We start from the raw sequence: 26,385 nt of genomic DNA, 5'->3' as shown, positions 1-26,385 counted from the left end.
TGTTGTAAGACAATTACTTTTTCCCCCTTTGTATTTTAAAGAATTAACTTAAACTTAAATATGCATTACGTAAGTATACTTATTTTCAGAATCTTTGCTGAAAGTGTTTTTATTTTGTTTTTTACTTCAGACAAAGATAACCTCTTGTTTGTTATCACATAAATGGGGATGAAACTCTCACAAACATCAGAGATTTTGCTTTCTCAGTCCCTATTCACAATGAAAATGGCCAGCTCAGTGTCTATGAAGATATACGAGAACTGGGTAGCAGACACAAACCTCCCCTCACCCCTCCACCCAAATGTCATTATATATTTTCTACAGTTTGGGTGATATGTCTTATCTTCCTGTATTAGAAAGATGATGATAAGATTAAATTATGCCCCAGTAAACAAATGGTCTCATTACTCATCAATGACTGATTATTTATGGTAATTTTAAAGTTTTTTTTTTTAACAGCCAAATGAAGTATTTTCCTCATAAAGACAGTCTTTATAAGCTTTTGTGACTGACATAACGTTCCTACATAGTCTATCCTATACATTTTTTGTTGGGATATAAATAATTTTACACTAGATGGAGGTGCAAGATTCAACATCTTTAGGTATTGGAGTATTTCAAAAAGCTATGTCCAGGAACTCACTACAAGCAGGACATACAAATCAGCTTTTTAGCAAAGAAAAGCCAGATCCTGCAAAAACTTATCACAATGATGTGCTGTACAGACTTCTCTCAGAAATCCCAGCAAATTTTCTGGCTGCATGTTTAGTGGCAAGAATCAGCAGGATAGGGCACTAAATTGAGGCTTTTATAAGTACCAGTACTGACACAGAGTACTGTATATATATTGTTCAAATCACACAGCAAAAACAAAACAACTAAAACTGATATAATTTTAATGCTTTTTTTTTTTTAATTTTGTGCATTGGATTCAAACAGCAAACTGAGTGCACTTCAACTGTTATCACAATGTGGTCAAGAGGTCTGTGTCTTTTACCATTTACACACAATTGTTCATGACAGCATGTTATCAGGCTAGTGGAAAACAGGGGTGTAGCATGGTAAGCAGTGGTGGTAGTGCACCTAGTTTTTATATTATCTAACTTGAAAATATGTCTCTTCTAAGATTCCTTTTTCTTGATAAAAATAGTTTTCACCAAACGTTGGTGGTGCACACGCACTACCATTCATGCTTGGCATAACACCCCGGACAGAAACACATGTTCTTATTTTGTTGATAAAAAGTATTACAAAAATTTCCATACAAAAACTATTTTCATAGAAATCTTGCATTTCCACAAATAAACCTGAACATTTTTTTTTGAAAAAAAAAACTGCTCAAGAATTTTGTTCATTTAGTACTGTGACTGTATTGAAAAATGAAGTCCTCTAAAGTTCTCCACATCCACTTCTTTTAGGTGACCCATCCCACTTCCAATATTAGTGAGAATTGCACAGGCTCCATTGAGTTCAATTAGTAGCAGGAACAAGGGTTTCAAAACCCATTCACGCTAAATGCAAGCCCTCTATGTGCCAAAAAGACTGCTTCCCACCAACCCTCCCTCTTGTCACAATTAAAGAAAAAAAAAAGTAATTGCTTACATCTAAGGGTTGTAAGATACATTCCTTTGTACTCAGGAAACTTTTATTCATCTAAAAATTGGGTCAAAATTATGGATTTTTTGTTTTTTTAGATAAGAGTTCCAGCCCAGGTAAATTTAAGTTACTGATTTTTTTATTATTATTTTTATTTATTTACTCAGTTCAGTGACACAGACAGTCCAAAAAGCAAGTGAGCATCCCCATATTTAACCTTCCATTCATGGGATTCATGTTTTCTTCATTTTACCATTTCTCCCATCCAATAAGCTGATATTGCCTGTCCAGCTGGCAGTTACAGTCTGTAGATATGGGCCAGCAGTTACCAACTTTCTATGCTTGGAAGTTCAGAAGAACATACTGTTTCTCATTCCACTCCAGTTCTGAGACATTACTTTTAACAGACTCCTTCTGTGGTTAGTACCATCCTGAACACTTATTCTCCATCTCCTGGCAACCGTTGAACTTCAAAAGGAACCTGTAATTTCTCACTGAGACTGCATTTGAAACCAGCCACAAAACTCACATGTAACATTCACTCATCCAGAATGGTGGAACCCATGGCGAACAGTGTAACCTCGCGTAACTTGGTTGATCCGTGATGCTTGTGATTCGAGTCTGGCCATTGCAACTGCTGAGATCACAGAGTCTCTAGTTCATAGACACAGCGGCATGAGGTAACTCATTTTATTTTGCACAGGTTGCATATTTCCACAGGAAACATTCTCGCAAAGTTGTTTGGAAAAAAGACGACAGTTTGTGCTTGGGGTATTTGGCTTCCCAGCTCTACGCCATGGTTTCTTTACCTGGCAATCTTCTGTCGTTAAACGTGTGCATGTTGATAACTTCTTCTGTTTTCACAATGACAGGGGCCTGTGGCTTGTGTTTTAATCGACGCTGACACTTCAGAGACATCCTTAGCTCCTCTACCATGGCACTACAGAAGGACCTCTGAGAGAGAAATTAAGGAAGGAGAAGGAAAAAAAACAAAAACAAAACACAGCTGTAAGAAATGTCCAGCTGCAATGCCTAGGAGCAGATTCATTCTACTGGCACAGCCTTGTCAGTCCTGTAAGTTTGCTTTGTCTCAGCCCGGAGCTCATAACAAATTGCTGCCTTTTAAATATGCATCACATAATAATTAAAATGACTTATCAAGCTGCGATGACTCTCTGCAAACTTCACCTTGTCTCTACATTTATTTATCTGCCAGCTACTGACTATGGATGCACATGATATTTCAAACAGATGTTCTGTTAACATAGGTTAGTCTTACAAGATAACATCTGAATGTAATATGTATATTAGGTAGTCAATAAAATTTCCTTGCCCATATTTCAAAGTAATACATTTCATTTCTATATAGTTAAAACAGCTGTTCCTCAACAAAACAGTAAGGCTTGGTGTAAGAAGTTAACCTAAATTAATCTTTAAATACTGTTAAAATGCAGATGCAGGAGAGAAAAATATTCACTTCATTACTTTGAGCATCTTCTGTATATAGTTCTTGTTCGCTATTGAATGTCATTTGTGGAGAATATATTTGCAAAAAATATTCAATTTCAATTCATCTTTATGAAGAGCATATTATCAGAAAAGTGTTTATTAACATCATAAGCTAAATCCTCAAAGCCTTTTTTTTTACTGTGCAAGAAAACAGAAAAGTAAGATAAAATCTTTCTTATTCCCTTACTCAGACTGAACTCTCAACTTATAATAATAGGGTGCTGATCTTTACCCCTAGTGAAGGGGTAAAGATGGAGATCCCAGAGCCTGATATGTTATGACAAACCTCTCACTCAAAGCACAAGTGAAGTATAATCTATTCCTTTGCATTTGCCTCTTTAACAACTACTCTCCAGTCCAGGGAGAGAGTTTCTGGAATTACTGTAGATTTCTCCTAATCATTGTTTCACTTTGCAATTAGTGATAGATAGATCATCAGTCAATATATAACTGTCTACTTTCCCTCCTTCATCAGGATTGCTGCTGTACTTGTAAACTGTTAAATCTCTGCTATTTAAATAAATATGGAATTTGAAATTAGATTCAGAAAGCATTTAAGCACCTCACCGTACTTCATTCTCTCTAAATTCAAACCTTGTTTTTCAAAATCTGCACTCAGCTTCCAACCTCAAGTGCTGAAGGCACTCAGATCAGTAAGGCACTCAGTTTTCAACATCAAAATTTACAGGCTTGACATCTGACCATAGCTGGGAAAAATTTATTCTTCACACTGCTAAACACATCAGTGCTTGACTTATTCCCTCAGAACCCACAGACACTYCAGTTCTCCATGCCTCAGGTCCTTGATTCAGCTGACCCAACAAATGAAGTTCCTTAAAAAATGGGGCAAGAAGCCCATGCGGCAGACTTTACAACTTTTTCTTGTGCTGCTGTTAACACAGCTGTTTAACACCACCATCAGAGTGCACAAGCAGAACATGAGACATCTGAGAGCGTCAGTTCAATTGTGTCTTCTACTGGGGCAGATTAAACGCCAGTGTCTCAGCAGTGCCCTGTAACCTACAGGCAACAGACCATTTCAGGGCAAAAATGCTTGCAGCTGCCTCCTGCTGATACCATGCCACTTTGCACAGAAGCATTAAACAGAGGCGGAGAAGGAGGAAGGAAGAGAGAGAGAACAGGGATCGTTCCGTACATTAGCGATTAGGGCACTCAAAGTGGCAGAGGAAGGGTTTCATCCGTAATTCCTGTTTCAATGAGGACCTCACTATTTTTATGTAAAACCCTTGTTTATTGTAAAATAGTGCAAATGTGAGTTGTCTCAGAGATCAGATAGAATTGAACCTGAATCCTCCAAATTCTGAACAAATGCTCTCTTCTCTAATCCTTTGGACAAATATGGGAATAGGCAGGAGGGAAGGAAAAGAAGAAAGAAAGGGTAATCTTCCTCTGGCTGTGATACAATACTTTCAAACACATCTTTCTCCCACTGAGTTTGAAATAAAGGAATGACACTTGCTCAGCTTGTGACAGAAAGGGTTTAGCCACATACATCTGAGAAAAGCTTGAAGTTGTGAATCCAGAGGAGTGGCAGGTATATCTCCATGATGCAGAGTCAAGCACAAGTCCTTCAGAGGCCAAAGTTTAAGACAAAATTCATCATTTCTGACTGGTTACACGGAGTGACTTCTGCAGTGGACACTCATTATCAATCCTATTTAAAAGCATTCCTGTGCGCTAGGCTGATATCCAACATGGAACTTAAGGCTTCCACTGTGTGAATAACGTGGCTACAATTTTTAAAAGAATGCTCTGTGCTGTCATGTTTCAGATTTTCACATGTTTCTATCTTTGATTAACATTGTGAAGAAAGCAGGAAACTATATCTCCTTTTAATCCAGCTGTATTTTGAAATAAAAGACAGAATTCTTTTAGACTTTTTTTTTTTAAGAAAAAAAGTGCTGTCACTTAACATCAGAACTACAGTTATGATTTTGAATCTGACACTAAACCCTGAAATCACTAAAAAGAGCAAGATTTAATTTAATATTCCCTAACGTCTTACTGGCTAAACTGCTAAGCCTTGCTAAGCCTTGCAGATCCAATTCCTTGGCATTTTCACTATGTGAGGAACCTAGCCCATAACTCAGGAATTTCACTAGGAAAACATTAAGATGCAAGTGCTGCCACTGCCAGCATAACACCACCTCCAACCAATATATGGCCCTCATCACTGGAATCAAAAACCTAACTGAAAGATTTTAAGGTGCCTACATCACTTTACATGGTTCTTTATAAGCTAACACTTTCAAGATTTTATCCCTTGTCTTCTCTGCCAAGATATCTAACAAGAGTGGCAAAAAGAGTGAATCCTTTTCAAGACACATCAAACACAACCTTTTGCACAGATCTGCAAACACTTACCCAAGGATATCAACTTTTAGGCACTATCAGTATGAACAATATTACAATCAATGGCCAAGAGATGAGAAGATACATATGTTTAATGCCAACATTCTGAAATATTCTAAAAATTAGATCTCAAGAAATTTGCCAACACACTTTATCAGATAATTTTTACCTGGATCTGAAAATTCATTAAAATGAACTCCATAAAATGAGAAATGTTGGAAAGACTGACAGTTTAAGTGGCAGATAATATAATTTCCTGATAATTATTTTATCCAGAAAAATCTTCTATTCTGTGTTTTCAAATTATGTTGTATAAATTAAGTTCCTGAGAACTTAATTGCATCCTCTATTAAAAATAGGATTTAATTAGTTCTTTTCCTAACTGTTCTTATACATGCTTTGTATTTTAAAACATGAAATATCTGAAAATAGTAAACATTATTAGCTCCCAGGAAGTAAAATTTTTGGTAACCAAGCACTGAGTAAGAGAAAGATTACATCCTTTTTTCACAAATTTCACTCATTGGAATGACCATCTGTTTTTAAAAACATGAAATCAAGACTATATAAAAGTCCATGATCTGGATCCTTAGTTTCCTTTGTGTTCTATCTGAGAAAAATAGCATAAGGAAGAATTTTGCCATGTAATGCAAAGCCATGTTCAAACGGTTAACAAAGGATTACCTCATGTTTGACTTTTTTTAATAGAAATTCTTTTCTCTTCTCTTTTCAATTCCAATCTGACTACATTTATCATTTTCTGTCTTTCCAAACTTTGTTTTTCTACACTGTTAGAATTCAACTTTTAGAGTATTAAGACATGAAACAACAAAGTAACACTTGCAGTAGAATACTTTTTTATGATAGATAAATGACATTTTCAGACAAGATTTTAGATGATATAATCCAATGTTTCAATCCTGATTTCAGCTGGCCTTTCACATTGTTAGGGAAAAACAGTGAAAAGTTTACATAACTTAGAGTCTGTATTTCAAAACCTCTCTCCACCTTGAAAATGAGCTCCTTGGATATATTTTGCATAATTCTCCTCTTAATTCAAGGAAAATAACCTTTTGTCCCAACTTACCTTCCACTCTGCAAGCATGTTATGAGAACATCGGTTATTATTGAATTTTGCTAACCCTTAAAAAATCCTGAGTTGTCTTCCTAAATGTTACCAGAAAGTAAATGCTGCCTTCAAGTCATCTTAGATATAATCAAATAGCAGAAGATTTGAAGGAAGGCATACAGTTCAATCATCACTAGCTAAGTGCAACTCTTTTGTTGCAGCAAAATGAATAATCACTATAAAACATTAGAAAAAAAGGGCTGCAGTTCTAAGCAGAAAGTTGAAGTGTACAACAGAAAATTTTAATCAGTACTGTAGTCCTTCAGCCTCTTAACACAAAGGAGTTCTGCCAAAGCTCATCTCCTTATGAAATGTAAAAAATTAACTAATATCTCTTTCATTCTTTGCTGCAGCTGACAGCTCACAAGTCATGTAAAATCAAGATAATCATTCTGCAGATTCTTGTCATTGTTTACAGTCTATTCAGATAGCTTGTGCATGGCTTTACAGCCTGAAAAAAATGTACCTTTGCATGCATATATGAATATGAAAGCCAGAAAATATTTAAACTGTTTTCATTATATTGCTTTATAGGATATTTAGAGGGAAAGGTAATTAGAAATCATATTAGCATTTGTTAGACACAGAGTTATGAGACTATCACCATAAATTTTACTTTTAATGTCCTAAAAAGAGCAATAATTATTGAAGACAAAAATAACAAGATTTGACAGAACAGTGCGAATGCAGCAAAGGCATGGCTTACATCAAAGTGAAATGGGTAACAGAACAAGCCTCAGTCCATACATTACCTGAAACCACAGTACTGTAAAAAGAAGACAGGAATGGCATGCCTGTACCACTCTTAACATTCTGAGTTTTGTGAATAATATTTGATCTCTTTTAAATAAAAAAGGCCCCAATCATTTGGCCTTTTATAGATCTCTCTTTTTCTCCCCTCTTTGATGGAGTTTATATAAAGTTGACTGTCAAAATACAGTACAAAACTGCAAGATTTACTCAGAAGTTCATTACCTCCAGCCTTGGGTGTCAGATATTATTTGAAGCCTTGTTACATTTTCTTAAAGCAGTAACAGCAGTAATCCTGCATCTTAAATCAGATGTTATGGGTCAGTGTTCTAGCATCTAGGAGGATGTATCAATCAAACCGTTTTTCATTTTCTTCAAGTTACCCAAGAATGAATGCATAGCCCTGCCCTGACCCTCCCTTCTAATCTGTTTCTGCTTCCATATGCCACTTCTCTGGGGATTCTGAATGTGTATACAAAAAAACCGTCAATCTTAAACCCCTAGACAGAAACACGAATCCTAGGAAAACATTGACATAGGATCACAGAGAGATGAGCAATTAACAGAATGAAAACAAACAGAAAAAGAGAAATTGCATTTCATTGTAGTTGAGGCACTACATTTTCAAGTGAAACTGAAGCATTCTTGTAATCATCAGATTTTTAGGTTGCTTAGCTATATACCTAGTCTTAAATGTGACTGTTGACCCAAGTGCATATAAATATAAACATATATATATGTATAATATAGTTGTGTTAAAAATGGCATATTTTGCTACAGACTTTTCTGATGTAGTATGTTTTCAATCCATAGAGAGTGTAATGCACAAGTACACTGTAAACTAATTTCACAACAATTATCTGAAATACCACCAATGCATTCTCAATTTCAGTTTTAGCAATTGTCATCTTTGGCAAAGGGAAAACCATGAGCCATTTCAAGAAATTATTTTCAGGCCAAATCAATGGGAGATTGTAGTGCCTACTCAAATACAGGCAACAAAATCAAGCAAAGTGAAAATTACGTCTTTTTGCTTCCACCATAGTATCTATGAAGTCAAGAATACTAGAATTGTTCCAGACAGCTTGATGAAGCATGAGATGCTTCACTTTGTAACTGAGTTGAATACTGATTGTTTCAAGGACTTTTTTGTTGTTGTTTCAAGGGCCAAGGGACTGGCCCGTAACAATAGAACAGTACCACAAAGAAATTAATCTTCTGTGGGCTGAAGTGCTCACTGAGTTTTAGAGTTGAGAGATGAACTTAGATGACATACAAAACCTCAATGCTAGTCAAAAAAAAACCCAGAACACCACTCCTATTAAAGATTATAAATGTCTCTCAGTGGGAAAATTAGACACCAGCTTACCTTAAGCAATCTGTTCAATGAGTTATTGATTGGTGGCCAAAAAAACAATTCAGCCACTCTCCAGTTCTAAAATTTATTTCCTGGCAAAACAAAATGCAGTCTGGTGGGTGAGAGAGACTTGTGATAAAGCAACTCTGAGTCCATTTAATGTCTTCTGAAACCATTCAGTCTGGTTTCCAGCCTGAGTATAGCCTGAAGGCTACACTGGTTCCTGTGGCTGATAGGGTGCTCCTATCAGTGTAGAAAGCTTTCTCAAAGGTGGTTTTGCTTAGCTCTGTCAGCATCCTTTCTGACCATTGCACTGACCATGATGTTTTGCTGACTCACCTGTGGACCTAGGCTGGGGCAGATGGGATTGCACTTGTGTGGTTCCACTGTTTCCTCTCAGAGAAATCCCAGAGGATGGCATGGGGCAATTGCTCATCAGCCCCGAGGGCTCTCTCTCATGCGGGATTCCACAAGGTTTCATCCTGTCATCTCTCCTTTCAACATGTATATGAGGCCACTGGGGAAATAATGAGATAATTTGGGCTGTGGTGTCATCAGCATCCAGATGATACACAGTCCTACTCTCTTGTCAGACCAGGATAGTGCAGTCATTTTGCACTTCCAGTACCTGGCTGAAATAGGGGTATGATTGAAGTTTAATCCAAGGAAGATAGATGCTATGATGGACAAGTAAAGGGAAGCATTTGGAATATAGTATCTACCCTTATTATTCAGTTCAGCCTCTTGTGAAAGAAGCTTACTGTCTCAGATTCCTCCAGGTTCCTAAATTTGGGCCTGGGTTTCCAGATTGGATTGGTGGCCCTAGGTACTTGTGTTTAAGTCAGTGGCAATAATTTTTACTGGTGCGAGGCCTGTCACGCTGATCTAGGACTTCCTCCAGAATAGACTACTGCAGTCCAATTTCCATAGAAGAATTACTACTTATTGTTTAATAAGTGCTGATAGCAATTCTGAGCCGTTTGTATTACTTCAGCCACATAGTTGGTGCTAAGCAAATAAATAACAGCATATATTGCACTGCGTATCTGCTTTAGAATGAATTCCAACGTAACATTTTAATGGTTCTATATGTTATGGTCATAGCTATGTAAGGTGTTTCTCTGACTTCCAGCAGGGATGATCCTGACTGCACTGAAATCAATCACCTGAGATCCTGTGCTCTCAGCCACCGGATGTGAAAGTGCATCCATCCATTCAGTCATTTTTGATCCTGAATCCACAATGACTCTCTCCTTGTGCAAGGAAAGTCAAGCTTGTAGATCATCAAGCATGGTGAAAGGAAGTGGTGATGACAGGTAATCAATCTTTTGGGGAATGAATCTATCTGAATTAAAAATACTGTGTATACCAGCATATAGTTTAATTTGAAAATAAATAGTCCATCTTACAGAGCCATTTTAGAAATTAAGGACAACTGATCTAACTGAGTTCAGTTGTACCTAAATACCTTTATTTATGTGTGCTAAGCTAAAGTTCACTGTATATTATTCACTGTAAAAACATATACTGGTTTTATAGTTCAGTGTGATAGTATAAAATTATCATGGCCTCAAATCATATTGAATAGAGAGAGACTGCTATTATTAATGCCTACAGTTTCTACTGTTTTGGAAACACTGACTATTAACAGACATACAGCACTACGTAATATCATAACGGTTAGCATCAGTTTCTCTATAATTACATGGTTTCATCCAGCAGTCTAGAATATTTCCTCAACCTAAAAAGCAACTGGAAGTGCTTGATGTTCATCTGCAGGCTTATACTGAAGCGAAGGTAACCTAAATCAGATGAGCTAAATGCTTGTTTGGCATTGAGCTTCCTGATACAACTTTAGTTGTGAAGCATCTTGATATTAAAGCCAATTGTTTGTACTACACTTAGATTTAGGGAAGCTAATTAATTCAAAATGCAAAGATTAATATTTATAATCTAAAATATTTGTAGACAGGATGTGGCTAATATAATATTAAAGGAAGGGCAGTGAAAAATTATTAGAAAGACATGAATGTTTTATAATGTGGTGACATTATTCTTTTCCTTGAGAATATAGAAAATATTCTTTTTTTCAGAGAAGCCAACAGTTATGCATTTTGAAAGTTTCTTCTTTCTACTGATGAGTGAAAGTGAACTGTATGTATTATAGAAAAGTGACAGGTAGGATTTTCATTTTTTTTTATACAACATTAAATTCTCTGTGTCAAACACAAAATATTCCATAACTTAGACCTGGAACTTAAGCCCCGATCTTTCAGTGAACATCTACGGAGCAATAGCGAGACCTCTTGAAATCACATCCCTACATCTGTGCTTGCACAATGTGGTACTGGTGATATATATATAAAGACAGTTTTACATACATTTCCAGTCTCTCTGTTCTTTGTTTCTTGAATGATACAAATTAAGAAATTCAAAAAACTTCAGTACCAATGTCATTATCAAATAGACATTGGTTTAGCTGCAATCAAAAATCAAAATAGAAATCTTGTTTTTAATGTTTTATTGTTTGCAAATGATTTGAAAAATGTCATAGTCAGTCAAATCAATATCTTCATTTCAATTGTGTTTCTCCACTTTTGTCTTTTCACATCTTTTCCATTACAGGTTTTTCTTTTTCACAGTTCCTGCCATTGCAAAATATCCTGTAATACTTCAGAAAACCATTTTGAAGAGGCATTGAATTATAATTCATACCTCATCCTCAAATAGCCTCTATACATGCACACACAGAAATAAGCCATACAAATCCATGCACCCCATATAGTGCTCAAGGGAGTTCAGGATGATAGAAGCTCCCAGTTTTCCAACTGCATCTGCAGAATGTAGATGTACCAAAGCTGTAAAAACATTTCCTCTTACAAACTATCATAGCAGCTGCTCTTTCTCCCATCTAACACTAAAAATTACCCCAATACAAAATGTGACATGATGATTCAGACTACATCACTGACTGTATGTTTTATAAAAGTTTACTAGGATATAAATCCCATATCTTTTGCCTTTGCTTTACCACAAATGTCCACATTTTTTATTCATTGCAGCCTGAGGAGCAGGCCCTTCAACTTTAAAATCTTTTGAACTTGCAGTCCCTGAAAAGAAAAAAAGAAAACACACTATGCTGGGAATTATGTTGGTGTTGTTCCAGAATTATTATAAAGTACTGCCCCAGATACAAAAGGCTTTTAATATTAAGCTATAGGAACATGGTCTGACTGCAGCAATGTTGACATACCTGCATTTTTTTTGAGAAAGGAGTGAGAAGGAGTTTAATAAAATTTGAAAAAAATATGAATAAAATGTTCTGGTAAAGTAAGAACAGATCCTAAAAATCTTTTCATTTTTCATATGAAAGTATTGTGGTAGTTTTGTTTTGCATTGTTGTTAAGACAACAATTAAAACAGAAATGGAAATACTCATTTTCTACACATCCTGTCGATAAAAGAAGCATTTACAACATTTCAGTAATGATTAACATCTTCCTGTAAGACCGATCTATTTAGGACAAGTTACTTGCAGCATGTATGCTCCACGTCTGACAACCAGTGAAACCAAGCACTGGGTGAGCAACGAGTTGCACTTTGCTCAGTTTGATTCTAAAAAGGAGCATTCTAAATCCTACAGAATTAAATTTACCCTGGTGCAAACAATCTGTAGAAGGACTTTGATGAATAAAGCCCCCATCAGCATTTAGATTCATTTCAGGAAAATAAATCAAGAAGAGTTAAACTGTCTCGGAGAGAAGAACTATCAGGACATGGCGTCAAATGGATATGGTTACAGCACAAGAGCTTCTTCACCCTAGCAGCCCTGGCCCCTTCACGCTTCTTGCAAAGGCTGTGGGTCCGCTACGGCAACAAAAACAGGTTTCAAAACAACTTCTCAAGCCAATGCCTTCCTCTGCAAAGAATCATGACCAGGATATGTCCAAGGACCCCCACCCTGCAGGGACGACAACAAGCAATGTTCTATGTATTCTTGTCACAGCCCTTCAGCAATATAGTGAGTTTCATCCTAAGGGTTTCAGTAGTGCGCAAGTACCTTCTGCCAAGAGTAAATTGTCCCAGTCTATGCAGCTTACTCTTATGGTATATCTAGTGTGAAGACAGTACCAAAATGGAAATAATCTCAAAGAACATTGTGTTATGTTTCTTTTTTTAAGATGAAAATGAAAGAAAGGTCAATAAATTCTCAAAATGAGAACCATCAATATATTATGCTAAATATTAATGGTCTTCAAGGTCAACATTTTCCCCTGCCTTTATGATAATAATGTGAGCCATACAAAAATAAATTTATGTAATGGGCATAAACCCATGACATATTGAAACATATCAACAAAAAAAGGACACAGTAATTGTTTTAAATGGCTTCTTGTTTCTAACACTGCTTATTCACTCTCCTCTGAGTGCCTGTTAAAATCAGGGAGCAGGTCATTCACTAGCAAAAGCAATTATAAAATGTAAATGGCTAAGCATTTATTGTCAAGATTGGCTAGATAAAAAAGGTCTGCTTAATAACATGTTTCCAAGTAGATGACGTAATTAGATGCTTGTATTATAAACAATAGGAAAGAATATAAGCCTTTAGTATTTTTTAAAAGGCTGCAACAAAACAATAGGTGAGCACTGTGACATAAATTCTATTAAAAAGCAACAATTAAATTTGCTTCTTGGAAAATGCAAGGCACCATCTTGTGGTTACTCTGGAAGAATGCAGCCCAGAGAGCCTCCGAACCTCAGTCTCCACCTGCCCCATCCCACTACCTGAACTGAATGTTACAATGCCATCACAGAAAAGAGCAATGCTTTGCCACAAATCCATTCCCAATTCTCCCTCTGACAAAAGGCAGTTAGAGTTAAGGTAGGACTAGAGGTGATATTTAGCTCAAAATACATTCCAGGTTATCCCATTACTCAAGTAATTAGTCGAGGTATACAGCAAATTCAGAATTATTGGCAAATATAGTAAAACCACACTTAATCTAATGCTTTATGGACAAACTACTAGCATGACAGGCTTTCTGCAGCCCAGTAAGGCTTCAGGAATTTTTGAAATAGCTAGGATCAGAGACTTCTTTTCTTGTTATCCTTATGTTATCAGAACCAAAACATAGTTTGTGCAATTTCCAGTAAATGCTTGAAAATTTTGTAAACAATTAATTTTGGCAAGTGTCAACCAGTTAAGTTTGTTTCGTCTTCAAAGACATAGTCTCATATGAGGTTCACAGCTCAGCATCCAGAATTTCCAGCTACTTGAACAGAACCTGCAGTTGCAAGTAAAACACTTTTATATGTGACTTATGTGTCTCACATGACTTACAGCTACTGATGTTCACTTTGGGTCCAACCCTACAAACTGCTAAGAATTTTCAGTGCACATTACTTGCACGTTCTGAGCTAAACCATCTAGAATGAGTTTTCTCAACTCAGCTCTGCAGTTCAGTCCTGAATTATTTACTATGGAAAGTAAAACTAATTCTGTCTTCCTCGGAAAATGACTGTAAAAGGTAAACCAATATCAATGTAGTTATTGTTTTTATTGCCTATATATTCAATTATAAATAAAAATATTTCAGAGAGGATATTTCAATTAATTTTTAGTTTATGATTTGATCATTTAATTCTAGAAATACTCCGTTGGTATTATTGGTTCAGCACCTTTTTAGATTTAATCTAATATTTTTTTATTATAGAAAGCCTCTGACCAGATCTCCACTAACGAAACAAACAGTTAAGGTACGATGAAGCATTTTCTGATGTGCTTAAATTTAAAAAGGAATAATATGTACATCTGCTATTTTTTCACAAGCAGACTTAGTTCTGACCTGCTGACGGCTCAGTGGGTTTTGAATGGCTATAAATGATAGCAGAACTGAGTCCATATATTGTTCTTTTCACACCCAGCAGATCTGGATGTTCTAGAAAATACTTAGTAAATTAGGACATTCATTTGTCAAACAAACTAGCCATAGCAAGTGTCAGTGATTGACAGTCTAACTCTGATCTTATCAAGGCTTACCTTTTCTTTTGAAAGGTGTCAATAAAACAGAAAATCCTCAGTGTCTAGAAAATGCTGTGGTGGCACGAATGCATGTGTGCTATTTTGCTTATCAGTGTCTGTTTTCCAGAAAGACCACAGCTAGGGTCACATGTTGCTATCCAGTTTTTGAGCACATCAGGAGCATGAATGCTCTGAGCCACTTTGGTGACAAAATATAACAGTTTTCAGCAAATAACACAATTCTGTCTGCTGCTTTGCTGAGTTCAATTCCTTTGGAGGTCTCGCTCCTTCACCCCAGCCGACATCTCTGCATGTGTACATGTTGGAAGGGGCGCTGACAGCAAAGATGCTAAGAAACATATCTAGATTATGCACATAAAATCTGCATTGCCTGCCTTCTGCCATAATGGAAGTGCAGCTCTATGTATTTTGTATACCCTAAAAGGCCGATATACATGTTATTATGGCCATCTGTATCCCAGGGTACTCCACATATTCAGCAGTGTAAGCCTATCTCATTTCTTTTGTTTCCTTAGTTTTTAATGTGACCTTTGATCTTTCCTGTCCCCAAATGCATTACACAGATATCATACTGATATTATGATTCTAAACGGATGAATCAGTGTTACCAAAAACGGGTGCCTCTTCTCTCCCTAAGGGATGGCCAAGGCAGTGCTACCTGCAGGGTGCACCCATCCCAGCAGAGGAGATGCAGCGACCTGAGACAGATGACAGTACTTCTTACCTCCCCTCTGCTGCCGCTACTCCTCCCTCTGCTAGGCAGCAGGGATCGGCTATATTTGGGGGAGGGAGAGGCAGATGTCCACTGAAGGTCTGTGGTCCTGGGGGAGGAGCGGGTGACGGTGGTGCAAGGGCAGGCCATGAGCAGGCATCCTGCGATCATTTTGCCCCTTAATTTCATTCAGCAAGTAAAGTTCTACAGAAACGTTACTGGTCTCCCACCGAATTCAGATTAGCTGGGTGCTGCGGGGTGCGGAGAGGGCAGGGAAGAGATGAAGAGCGAGGGGGAGAGAGGGACTCCTGACCCTATTAACTGCTCCAGATTTATTCCTAAATTTTAAATGTATCTCAATACTTGATGATGAGACCCTTCTGGTACAGGCATTGTAAAAAGTTCAGATAACTCCACTCATCGCTATCTCTCTCCATTATTAAAAAAGCAAAAATTAAAAAGAAAGAAATAAAAAAAATAGGGCTTACAGAAACAAGTCCTTAATTAAAAACAGTTCTGTTTTGCTTCCTCACACAATTTTCTACAGTCAAGTCATGCTGTCAGTATCAAGTAAGGTATGCATTCAAACCCTCCAAAACACTAAGCAACTGATGTTACAAAATTTTTATCAAATAGTCCTATTTTCTGAATAAGTATTTCTTAAAAGTCCAGAAAAGCTAAACCAAATTATACTGATATCCATATGAAAACCATATCCACCTTAGGAATGTATAAAGTTATTGAGATTTACATAGGTTATTTAAGTAAATGGTATTTTTTCCTCACAAATTCTTTTCAGAAACACAACACTTCAATAGTAAGTTAACAGAAATGAATCATCCTATAGTATGATAAATAAGAGAATTTAAATGGTCTTTTTACAATATAATAAAATGTACCCATGTTCAAGTTCTGTTTAGGACCTTGTGACCTCACACTGCCTTTGCGTGTCATAGCAAAAACGTCTTTAACAATATATTCATTAAAGGACACTTGCATACCAAAAGGTAGCTTAAAAGGACTGAATACAAATCTTAAGTTTTCTGAATAATAATTCAAGTTACAAAATTCACTAGTAGCATCTGGAAAAATATCAATATAAATATATCTGTTGGATTTACTACTAATTTTAGTAAACTAAATTACTAAATATAAACATAGGAATTGACATAGGTCACAAGCTCCTCCAAAGAAAAAAAAAAGTCTAGTTTTAAAATTCAAAATATGTCATAGCAATAAAATCTATATTTTGAGCTTAGGTTTTAAACATGGGCATATAGAGAGAGGGTTTTTTTTTATTTAATACACAAAACTGATTATTCCAGCTAAGAATTTTACAAAATATTAGTAGTGTTGGCACAGTTACAGTAGTGTGGTTGTATAAACTGTAAGTACAGAAAAAATTAACACTAGAACTTTCAAAACTGAGTGAATTTAAAATTACAGGACATCAAACCATAATCAGTAGTAAAACCACAAAGAATCATGCTGATGTAATCTTTTCCAGATGCTACCAGAACAACTTTTTCAAGTGTAAATTTCTGGAAAGAACATTTCTATAGAGACACTTTTAGATTTTTGACTTTGAGCTACAGACAGTTTTGTCTTTTGAAAATCAGAATTATCTGTAGAAGATTAATTTGTTTCCCATTACAGTTTCGGATTTCTTCTTCATCCATAAAATTAACTGCAGTGAACTTCCAGGAGTAAAAAGCTGTCTTTTTTCAGGCTTGAATAAGAGGAGAAATAGTCACTTGTCCTGAAAGCTGGCTACAATTAAACATATTGAAGACAAATTACAAGCTGTAAATATAAAACTTTGGGTACTCTGTTGCGATCCTTTGTTACATAAGTACTGCATTATATGATAAATAATCAGTATGCACCTACATTTGGCTACCAGAAACTTAAAATATTATCTGAAGAGACCATAATTACAAAATTAAATAGGAAAAGACAATATTTACCTTTTCCAACTGGGCATTTTTTTTTGATTTGTACAAAAACTCCCCAACTGCCACAAAGACAGAAAGCACCAATCCCGCTGCCAACACAATGAAGATTCCTCCAATGTTCTGAACTCCCAAAGCACTGGCCTCTTTGCTTTCCTCCTCTGGGCAGCCATTGCCTCTCCACCATTTCTCCTTCATCATGTGGAGCTTGCCCTCTTCTTGCAGCTGAAGAATTGCTATAGTGATCTTGTCTCTATATGGAGAACCTAAAGAGATCACAGGGAAAATATTGCATTGGTGTATATTTTAAGGAAAGGTATTCCTGAGAAGATTAAAATGTAAGAAAACTTCACAAGAACAACTGCATCCTCTTCTTTTACAGCCACAAGTTATTACGGAAAAAACATGTGCATCTAATCATGGTCACATTGCTCACATAAATACAAACCTACAAGCGCACACACACATACATACACACGCACAAAACTTGATGCAACTGTTGCTGTCTTAAGTCAGGCAACTTGATGTAACAAGCAAATTATCCTAGCACACTCAGTCCCACATCCTCAAACATCTTCATGTCCAAATATTAAACCTAGCCGAAGAGTATTCACCTTTTAATTCACATCAGCCTTTTAGTTATACTGCAGTAGAATTAGTTTCATATACCCAAACCCACAGGCTATTGCTTCATAGCCTAAAGCTCACCCCAGATCTGTCATGTAAAGAACACTCTATATTATTACTTATTAAAAAACGAAACAACTCAGTCTTCAGGACTCAGCCGCAAAAGTCTCCATTTGATAGACTGTCAAATGTTTATGATACCTTCCAAGCACTTATTTCATACTAAAAGTACCAGGTAGTAATGCACTCAGAAAGACAGAATTAAGTGTGTTTGGATAACATGGATATGCATTTGCATATCTTTAAATGTATTTCTTTCTCATAATTTAGTATTTCCTAAAAATGACTTAGGATAATTTCACAGCTTCTGAACACTTCAGTATTTCAAAGGGCAGTTTTCAGGGTAAAGTGTTACATCTCTGTATGTCATCTGCTTTTCTTTTTCTTTATACAGAGCACAGAGACTTCTCAATGAGTATTTTACAATTTACATCAATTAGTAAATGATGGTAAAGGAGAAAGCTTTTCTTTTCTGAATGGTTACAAGTAAATCATATAAGTCAGAAATGCTTTTAATGTTCATATTTTGTTTAATGTTTAAGGAGAGAACAAAGCCATCATTCTTCTTCTTCTGCTTTGAAAGCAGGAACAAAAGACTTTTCATTAAAGTGGTTAAGAAATCCTGGTAAAAAGAGTAGATGAAAAGTCATGGCACCCCATCTTTCATGTGATGTTGATAGGAATGCAGCTCTACAAAGGATCCCTCCTCCTTTTCTTTCTGTTATAATAACGCTACTAACTAGTTATAATTTTTTGCAGCATCTCCATTTGCTAATAAAATGTATTTCCATTGATTTGATACCTTTAAAAAAATTTCCTCAACATCCTGTTAGAGAGATGCTGCCCATTTCACTGTTTCATATATAGTCATCTGTGTGGAAGGAGCTGAACGAATGTATGCGTAGAATATTTTATGTCACTCTTGGAAAACATGTATTTTTGTTTGGAATTTCATCTCCCTGAATGCAACATTCAATTTCTTACACATCTAGAACTTGTCATGAAAAAGTAGCTGGCAGGAAGGGTTACTGTACCAGCCTGGAAATAAAACATAGAATGAACCATTAATTAGAAAACACTCTGGGCTTTGTTCCTTTGTTCCAGAATAAAAGGTGGGCAGAGCTGACCTCAGTGTAAAGTTGCAAGACCTTGTGTTTTTATCATCTATCTGCGTAGGGAAGAATTGGTTCTGTACCTGGAGCTAAACTGTATTTACACAGGACTATAAGTGAAACAGAGAGAGGTGAAAAAAAAATTCTTCTATTCCCTCGCACATGCAGGAGTCTAAGTCACAGCATTTTAGACCATTCTGACAATAGTGAAACTTTGCAAAAGCATGTACTTGACACATTTCTTCAGTCAGATGGAAAAAGGAAAGTGATTAGTCCACTAGGGCCTGGGGAAGTGTAAGTGCATGCTATAATCTTTTGGGGATATTTTCAGCACTGCACTGCCTATAAATATTTAACAACAACAACTTTAAATAACATTAGATCTTGAGAAATAATTTTGGATTCAGTCTAAGCCATCTTCTGATTTGACAGGCTGCTTTCTAATTAAACTGATTTGCATTTTGTTCCCACGCTTTCTGTTAGTCTAAATATAGGCAGCACCAACTATTCTTCATCTATTATTTATATATTCTAGGGGCCAGATTTGTACACATACAGTTCTAGTCCATTTGAAGTACTTAAAAATTGAATAAACTGAGGAATTCATAGAAGGAAACCATGACACACAAGATAATCCTATCTACAATTAGTTGAGATTACAAGGTTTGCATTGGGAGTATGCATTCAAATAGTGATTCATTTAATCAGTATTTGTATCACTTTGTATTGGTAAATTGCAATTTTTTGTGCATGTATTTCTGGAATGGACAGGTTACAAGGCCTCTGGTGTGCCTGCTGCAATATTTGTATTTACTGTATCTTATTACCTTGTCTTAAAAATGGTAATATTATAAGTAAAGATCAATACCGGGTGTGGAATGACCAGCCTTGCGTACTGCCGCTGTTAAATTAAATATTTAAAGAATATCCCAAAATGGAAATTTATACATGTCAAACAACTAGCATTCAATACTTAATTCTATTCTATTCGTGAATGATTTACAATGACCTAAATTCATTGATTCATATTTTGCAACAAACAACCTGGAATAATCTGATGTTTGAAAAATAAGTAATTTTTAATGCTGTTTTTACTGATTCAGGTATCTATTAAGAGAACAAAATAAGGAAGCACAGCATGACTATTCTTTCCTAAGGTTTTACTTGCTCCTAGATTTTTTTTCTTAGATACAAGTTGGATTGCAAGCCCCAGCGATGGGAAATCCACCCAGAAGCCCCTGAAATGGCTAAAAGTATCATGATCCGATGTTTGGATGACAAAGCATAGGAAGAGAGCAGAAGATAAATAGAGAATATGGACAAGACATCCAGGCTACATTCATTAAAACTAATGTTTTCCTTGCAGAAATGAAAAATTTCAGCAAGTCTTGGTAATTTAGCAGTAATTTTCACTATCACTCCTGTCAGCCTGAGTGGAAGATGAATATGAATGGAATGACCCCTTCCATGAAGTGTTGCAGGAAGGTCATGTCTTGTTTGTGTGTTTTTCTAGAACCTGAAATATTATTTAATAGAATGTACTGCTCAGGAGACAAAATAAAATGTAGACTGAAACTTTAAAGCTTCCAGACCATGTATATGAATGCATTTGCAAAATAAAGACAGTATGAATATACTGTATAAAATATAAAGTAATAAATCAGAGGTGAAAAAAAAAAAGGAGAGAGAGGAACATTCTGCCAGATTCATAAAAAGCACATGTAACATTAATTTTGTGTGAAGAAATGTGAATTTCAAATGGCAACCTTGATGAAAAGAGTAGTTGAAAAAATCTTACTAGTGTGTGCATGGGGGACGACTGGGAGGGGAGAGACAAAGATATTTAAAACTCCATCCCAAAATCAGGAAGAAATATACAAATATCATCTTCCAGTGTGTGCAGAGAAAGGGAGAAATGCAGAAATATCTGACTTTTTCTTCCCTTCTTCTCAAGGCTCCTACTGCTTTCTTTCCTCTGCCAACTGATCAAATATCTCCATGAAAGACTGGGACTGGAGTGGCCTACACAACATAATGTGCACATTATTTGCTGATCCCACTGCAGCTGCAGTTTGCAGGAATGAGAATATCCACTAGAACAAGAGTTTCCTTAGACCTTCTGGTTTCTTCTATAGGTGATGGAGACCTTGGTGGCTTCCTATGATCATCGGTCTGAATGAATGAGGCAATGATTTTTATTTGCAGTAACCTGAATATGTAGATTTAAAATAAAAATGAAAGTTTATTTGCATAAAATTTTATTTTCTGAAGCTTCTGTACCAAATTAAGACAACTAAGTCTCAGAAATACTCCAGAAGTTATACATGGATAGGTTTCCTGCCCTGAAGTCTCAGTACATAAAGATTTATGCACATAATTATATGTTTAGTTAACTTATGAACACATAATGTTTATATATTGAGACTTTACTGCATATAGATTAATATGCTGAAATCCTGCTGATCTGGCTGGTCTTGAAGATGCTTCCTGCAAAATTATATTTCAGTAAAATCTGCTGCCTGTTTACCCTTAGTCTCTGTTTTATTCATTCACATGGTAAATATCAAAGTCAGCCTTAAAAGGGTTGGAGTGTACTGGAAGCTGTGTAACTGAATTTGGCTGGAAGTAAATAAAAAGGAATGGCAGCATTCCACTCAGTCCTTCATTAAGCAAATACTGAACCAGAAACTTATTTATATTGCATCACTCTGAGGCATTTTATTAAGAGAAAGAGTTTCTAAAAACGGTTTGGTATTTTGAAATTTGAAAGTTGGTGCCCACGTTACTAGTTTATACTGAGCAAAATAACCAGTTCAAGTTCTGGTTTTAGCAGTAGAGAGGAAGAAGCACTGAACTCAGCATGGGTTAACTGCATTGTAACAAGTAGCAATTAAAAAAAAAAATTTGGCAATCTTTTGGGAAAGTTTTTTCCAGCATGAACTCATTTGCAATGTGGTTACACTAGATAGATCTATCTAACTACCCTAAAGCTAGCATGCGTACATAGATATAAGCTGCAATCACGGTCTGACTCCAATGCAGGCGTAGCTAAAGTTTCCATTAAGGTCTCTGCCTTACTCCATTTATACTACTGGGGATGGGTTGAACCATTTAAGTCTTGGCACATCTGCATTTCTCTGTGTTTTTCTCATACTTAAGGCCCACTAGAATCACAGATTAAATGTTCTGCCATCAATCCGGTTGTACATGCAGTTGGATCATACTTAAAAGTTTTGTTTGTTAAACCGTCTGTTACCTCTTTCCATCAGTTACCACGGCTGATGAAGCTTTCCTTTTCTTTATACAGCATAAATTTCAGTCTGGTCTTTTGGGACAACCATTCCTTGCTAAGRAATAACTGGTGATACAGTATGTGGAGTTCAGTTTCTCTGAAATTTCATGAATATTGGAGACATAGGCATGACAGACACAAGACTCGAAGGGGTTTCATTTACACAAAATTGTGCAGTAGATGTTTAGCCCACAAGGATCCGTGGAAAAACAACATCCTATAGCCTCATGCATCGCAGGCCCCGAAACACCTTTCAGTAATCTGTAACAAACTCAGCACTGAGTAATAAAGACTGACAGCCACAGTTATAACATGCCATAGGAAAGCAATAGGCGCCTCAGGGGCACAGGCAGCAGTAGAAACACTTAGTTTTGTTCCACAAGACTGTTTTTCTTTTAAGAGGCCCAGCCAGCTTTGCTCCCTAGCACTGTTAACCCTCTCTCATTGGGATGGGAGGGAAGGGGTAGAGAGAAGGGTCATCACAGCTTCGTTCGTTCTTCCCACCTGTGGATTCAAAAGTCTCCAAGCAACACCTGAAGAAAGGAAAGGAAACCTGTGAGCGACCCGTCCCTGGCTCCACCCTCAACACCAGCTCATTTTCACTTAGCACAAGACCACTGAGGACCCTTTCCAGGTCATGGAGTAATGCCATTGCAGTAGCTGGGGATCTGATGGATTAAAATTCTTTGGCAAGCATAGGAAGCAAGCAATACACTACACTGAAGAGAAGAGCCACAAAAGAAAAGAAAAGGCAACAGATGCTGCCTATCTGATACGGGAGCAGATCCTCCTTTATCCCAAATAAATGAGCAAGCCACACCAACCAGATACTTTGGATACTGGAGGATGTTCATGCCCTGACCTCTCCTATAGGTTGACTATCAAAATATATATATACACACCACTGATGAAAAGATGTTCTCAGTAGCAAAATTAGCCACTTCCACAAGAAGTAGCAATTAGCCAGGTATTTTTAAAAGTACAGAACAGTCCTGTGGTCATTGATTTAGATGAGGATTTAGAATGCGGATTTTAAATGCAGCTTTGATACAGACTTTCTTTGTTATGGTAAGTGAAACATTTTTTCCTGTTTCCTAGCTTCATGCCTCAGAGCAAAATTGGTGTTTTATATTTATGAAATGCTCAGACATTACAGCATTCTCACCTCTAAGGTACATATAAATTAGTAACAAAGCATCCCAGATACACAGGCTTAAATACACTTCCCAAGTTTACATGTCCTCCAGGGTTTACTGAAAACAACAGCTATATTAATAAACTTTCAATGGATATAGCTCTTTTTAATGTAGAAAGCTGCAAAAATCTTGATTTTGACACCTCAAGAAATATATTTCACAAAGGYCTAGTACAGTAACATTTATATACATTTTCTATGCATTTATGAGTAATACATTAAAATATTATATTGATTTAAACATTAATAAAAAGTATACTTCTTGCTCATCTGTGAGTTGCCCTTCTATTTCCTCATAGGCTTTAAGCTCTTCTCAGCATGAAGAAGCCTTTTTAAATGTTTTTAAGTACTCTACATGTTATGAAAAACATTGGGAATAAATAATAATAAAGTGCCAGGTTTAAAATAACTAATATTTGCAATCTTAATTTTGCTGTGTTCCATATACATCAGATTTCCCATCCTTGTTTTTTGAATTAAATACATAACTCTGAATTATAAAGTTTTTGTTTGTTTGTTTGTTTTCAAAAGAGTTACCAAGATAAAATATTTATCAGGCTGAGTTAACACTTCTGATTAAACAAAACTGGAGTGTTTTCTGATTGTTAACCCTGCACACTTCGTGCTACATTAAGGCTTGTGTGCATTACCATACTGTAATATTAGACATATTGTAATCATTAAATATGCATTAAGTTCTAACTATTACAATGGAAAATCCTCGATAGATGTTTACAGCAGTCTAAGCTATCCCATATCTAATTAAAATAGCAAACGGATTCAAAACCAAATCCCCCTCAAAACTGCTCACCATTCTTTTTATATATATATAATCGCTTCTGAACCACACTCTTCATATATGGCTCTGAAAAGACAAGTCACTGATAAGAATCAGGGAACACTTTAAATTAGTATTTTATGCAAAATGTAATGAGAAATCTTTCACAAGTTCTTGTGTTGTCTAATTGGTTTCACTTCTTTCCAGGCATTACCATCAACTCGCCAAATTTCTGCTCCTTTCTCTATAGAACTGTCTTTAAGGAGTTCATGTAGGTTTCTAAGACTGTAACCAGCTTAACCAGTTGTAACCAAGAAAGATCATTTATCTGAGACTTATTTCATATTAATTTTCTCATAATTCTCTAACTGTAAGCATGTACCATAACTGATATTAAAATTAGATGAATACAGGGGAGAATTAAGACTACAATAGCCATTCATTCTTCCTTTCATAAATGTTTATGTGTTTGGCACTGGGAAGGGGACATCCTTGGGTATATTAAGTTGCAACTAGTTCAAAACATATTTATCCTTCACTAGTTAGTAAATTACAAAAAATGCATATAGAACGGTTGCCCATCATGAAAATTTTAAGTAAGAGATGATGATACAGGTTTTACTGGTTAGTTTACACTATTTTCCTTTATTCCTTTTTTTAGTGTCAAGATAATCTGAACATGAGGAACAAGGCTTTTTTCACTATTGTACATACTCAGATCATAATTATATTATTGTATTAAACATATTTCTTTTGCATTTTTTTAATACAGTATAATTTTCTCAATCCCCCTTCAGACTATTACTGAAAACACTCAACTCTAAAGTATGGCCCTTAGACAGAATAAATACTGAATGCAAAGAGTGAAAGTTAGTAACTTTCTTTTATAGAGTCTATATGTACTGTAAAGAAAGTTCACTGAAAAGGTCATAAGCTTAGTGTGTTATTATCTCTCTGCTGCTGTTGAACTATGCAGCCATAGGAGAATATCCATGTTGAAATCTGTACCGAGGAAATGAGTGATAATATTTTTGTTGTAGCTAAAACTATTTCATATTCATATACTGATTTTTTAAATTTGCTTTGTAAACCTGCATCACTTGCATATGAATGATTTACAAATAGCAGCCTCCTTTGTGGGAAATAGTTTTCTAACACTACACAGCAACAAACAGCTGAACAAAGCAAGCTAAAGAAAATGCTATATGCAGTTTTACAACACATGAAGATTGCAGGCAGGCAGGCAGAGTATAACAAAAAATGAGAAAAGCCTTGGGTCATAACAGAAGGTGCCCAGATCTGTAAACCCAGTCCATGACGTTGCAGAGACCACCCTAATCTCCCATATAGTATTTTCCCATTAGATTTGTTATCATGACTGAGGTATGAAGTGGCTGTTGGGTACATCTAAGAGCAGTGACATTTTGGAGGGGCAATCTTTACTTAAGTTACACAAACAGAAACAACTTCAGACCTTTGGAATGATTCCTACAAGCTTTCACACTGTATTTACGGATGATAATAAGAAGCTTCAGCTGCTACTGTTCTATCAAGTGATGTTCCATATATTTATAAACCCTCTAACAAATAAGAGAAGCTGATTCTTTAAGTTTTCCATGCAGATTTCTCTTCTCTAATTTGATTTACAAGGTTAAAGTAATTAGAAAGGCAACAGAGTCAGTTCTTCATGGATCTTTGGGAAAAGGAGACATCAAATAACTGTTTGCATCATACATACAGTGAGAATAAGAAGACTCAAATATTCAGAGGGTGGTTAAAAACACCGGTTATTGCATAAGATTTCAGCGTTTCATTCACTGTGTAGTCTGTCCATGGAACACCATGACAGATTCAAAGCTGTTGGTTCTAGTCATCAAGTCTTTTCATTTGTCTTGGCCAA

At 36.0% G+C, this 26,385-nt stretch overlaps 1 protein-coding gene across 1 annotated transcript in view; it reads right to left on the bottom strand.

Moving 5' to 3' along the window:
* Positions 1 to 2,111: 2,111 nt before the first annotated feature.
* GRIK2 (glutamate ionotropic receptor kainate type subunit 2) overlaps positions 2,112 to 26,385 on the bottom strand; it is a 424,643-nt gene continuing 400,369 nt past the window's right edge. The window contains exons 15-16 of the mRNA XM_026079986.1: positions 17,437 to 17,687; positions 2,112 to 2,550 (exon numbers count right to left, since the gene is read on the bottom strand). Coding sequence (XP_025935771.1) covers positions 2,386 to 2,550; positions 17,437 to 17,687 — 416 coding nt within the window. The 3' untranslated portion in view covers positions 2,112 to 2,385. The remainder of the gene's footprint in view (positions 2,551 to 17,436; positions 17,688 to 26,385) is intronic.

Source organism: Apteryx rowi, unplaced genomic scaffold (genome assembly GCF_003343035.1).
Source record: "Apteryx rowi isolate R43461 unplaced genomic scaffold, aptRow1 scaffold_507, whole genome shotgun sequence".
Classification (NCBI taxonomy): domain Eukaryota; kingdom Metazoa; phylum Chordata; class Aves; order Apterygiformes; family Apterygidae; genus Apteryx; species Apteryx rowi.
Note: the sequence above shows the minus strand (reverse complement) of the source record. Positions and strands in the feature narration are given on the sequence as shown.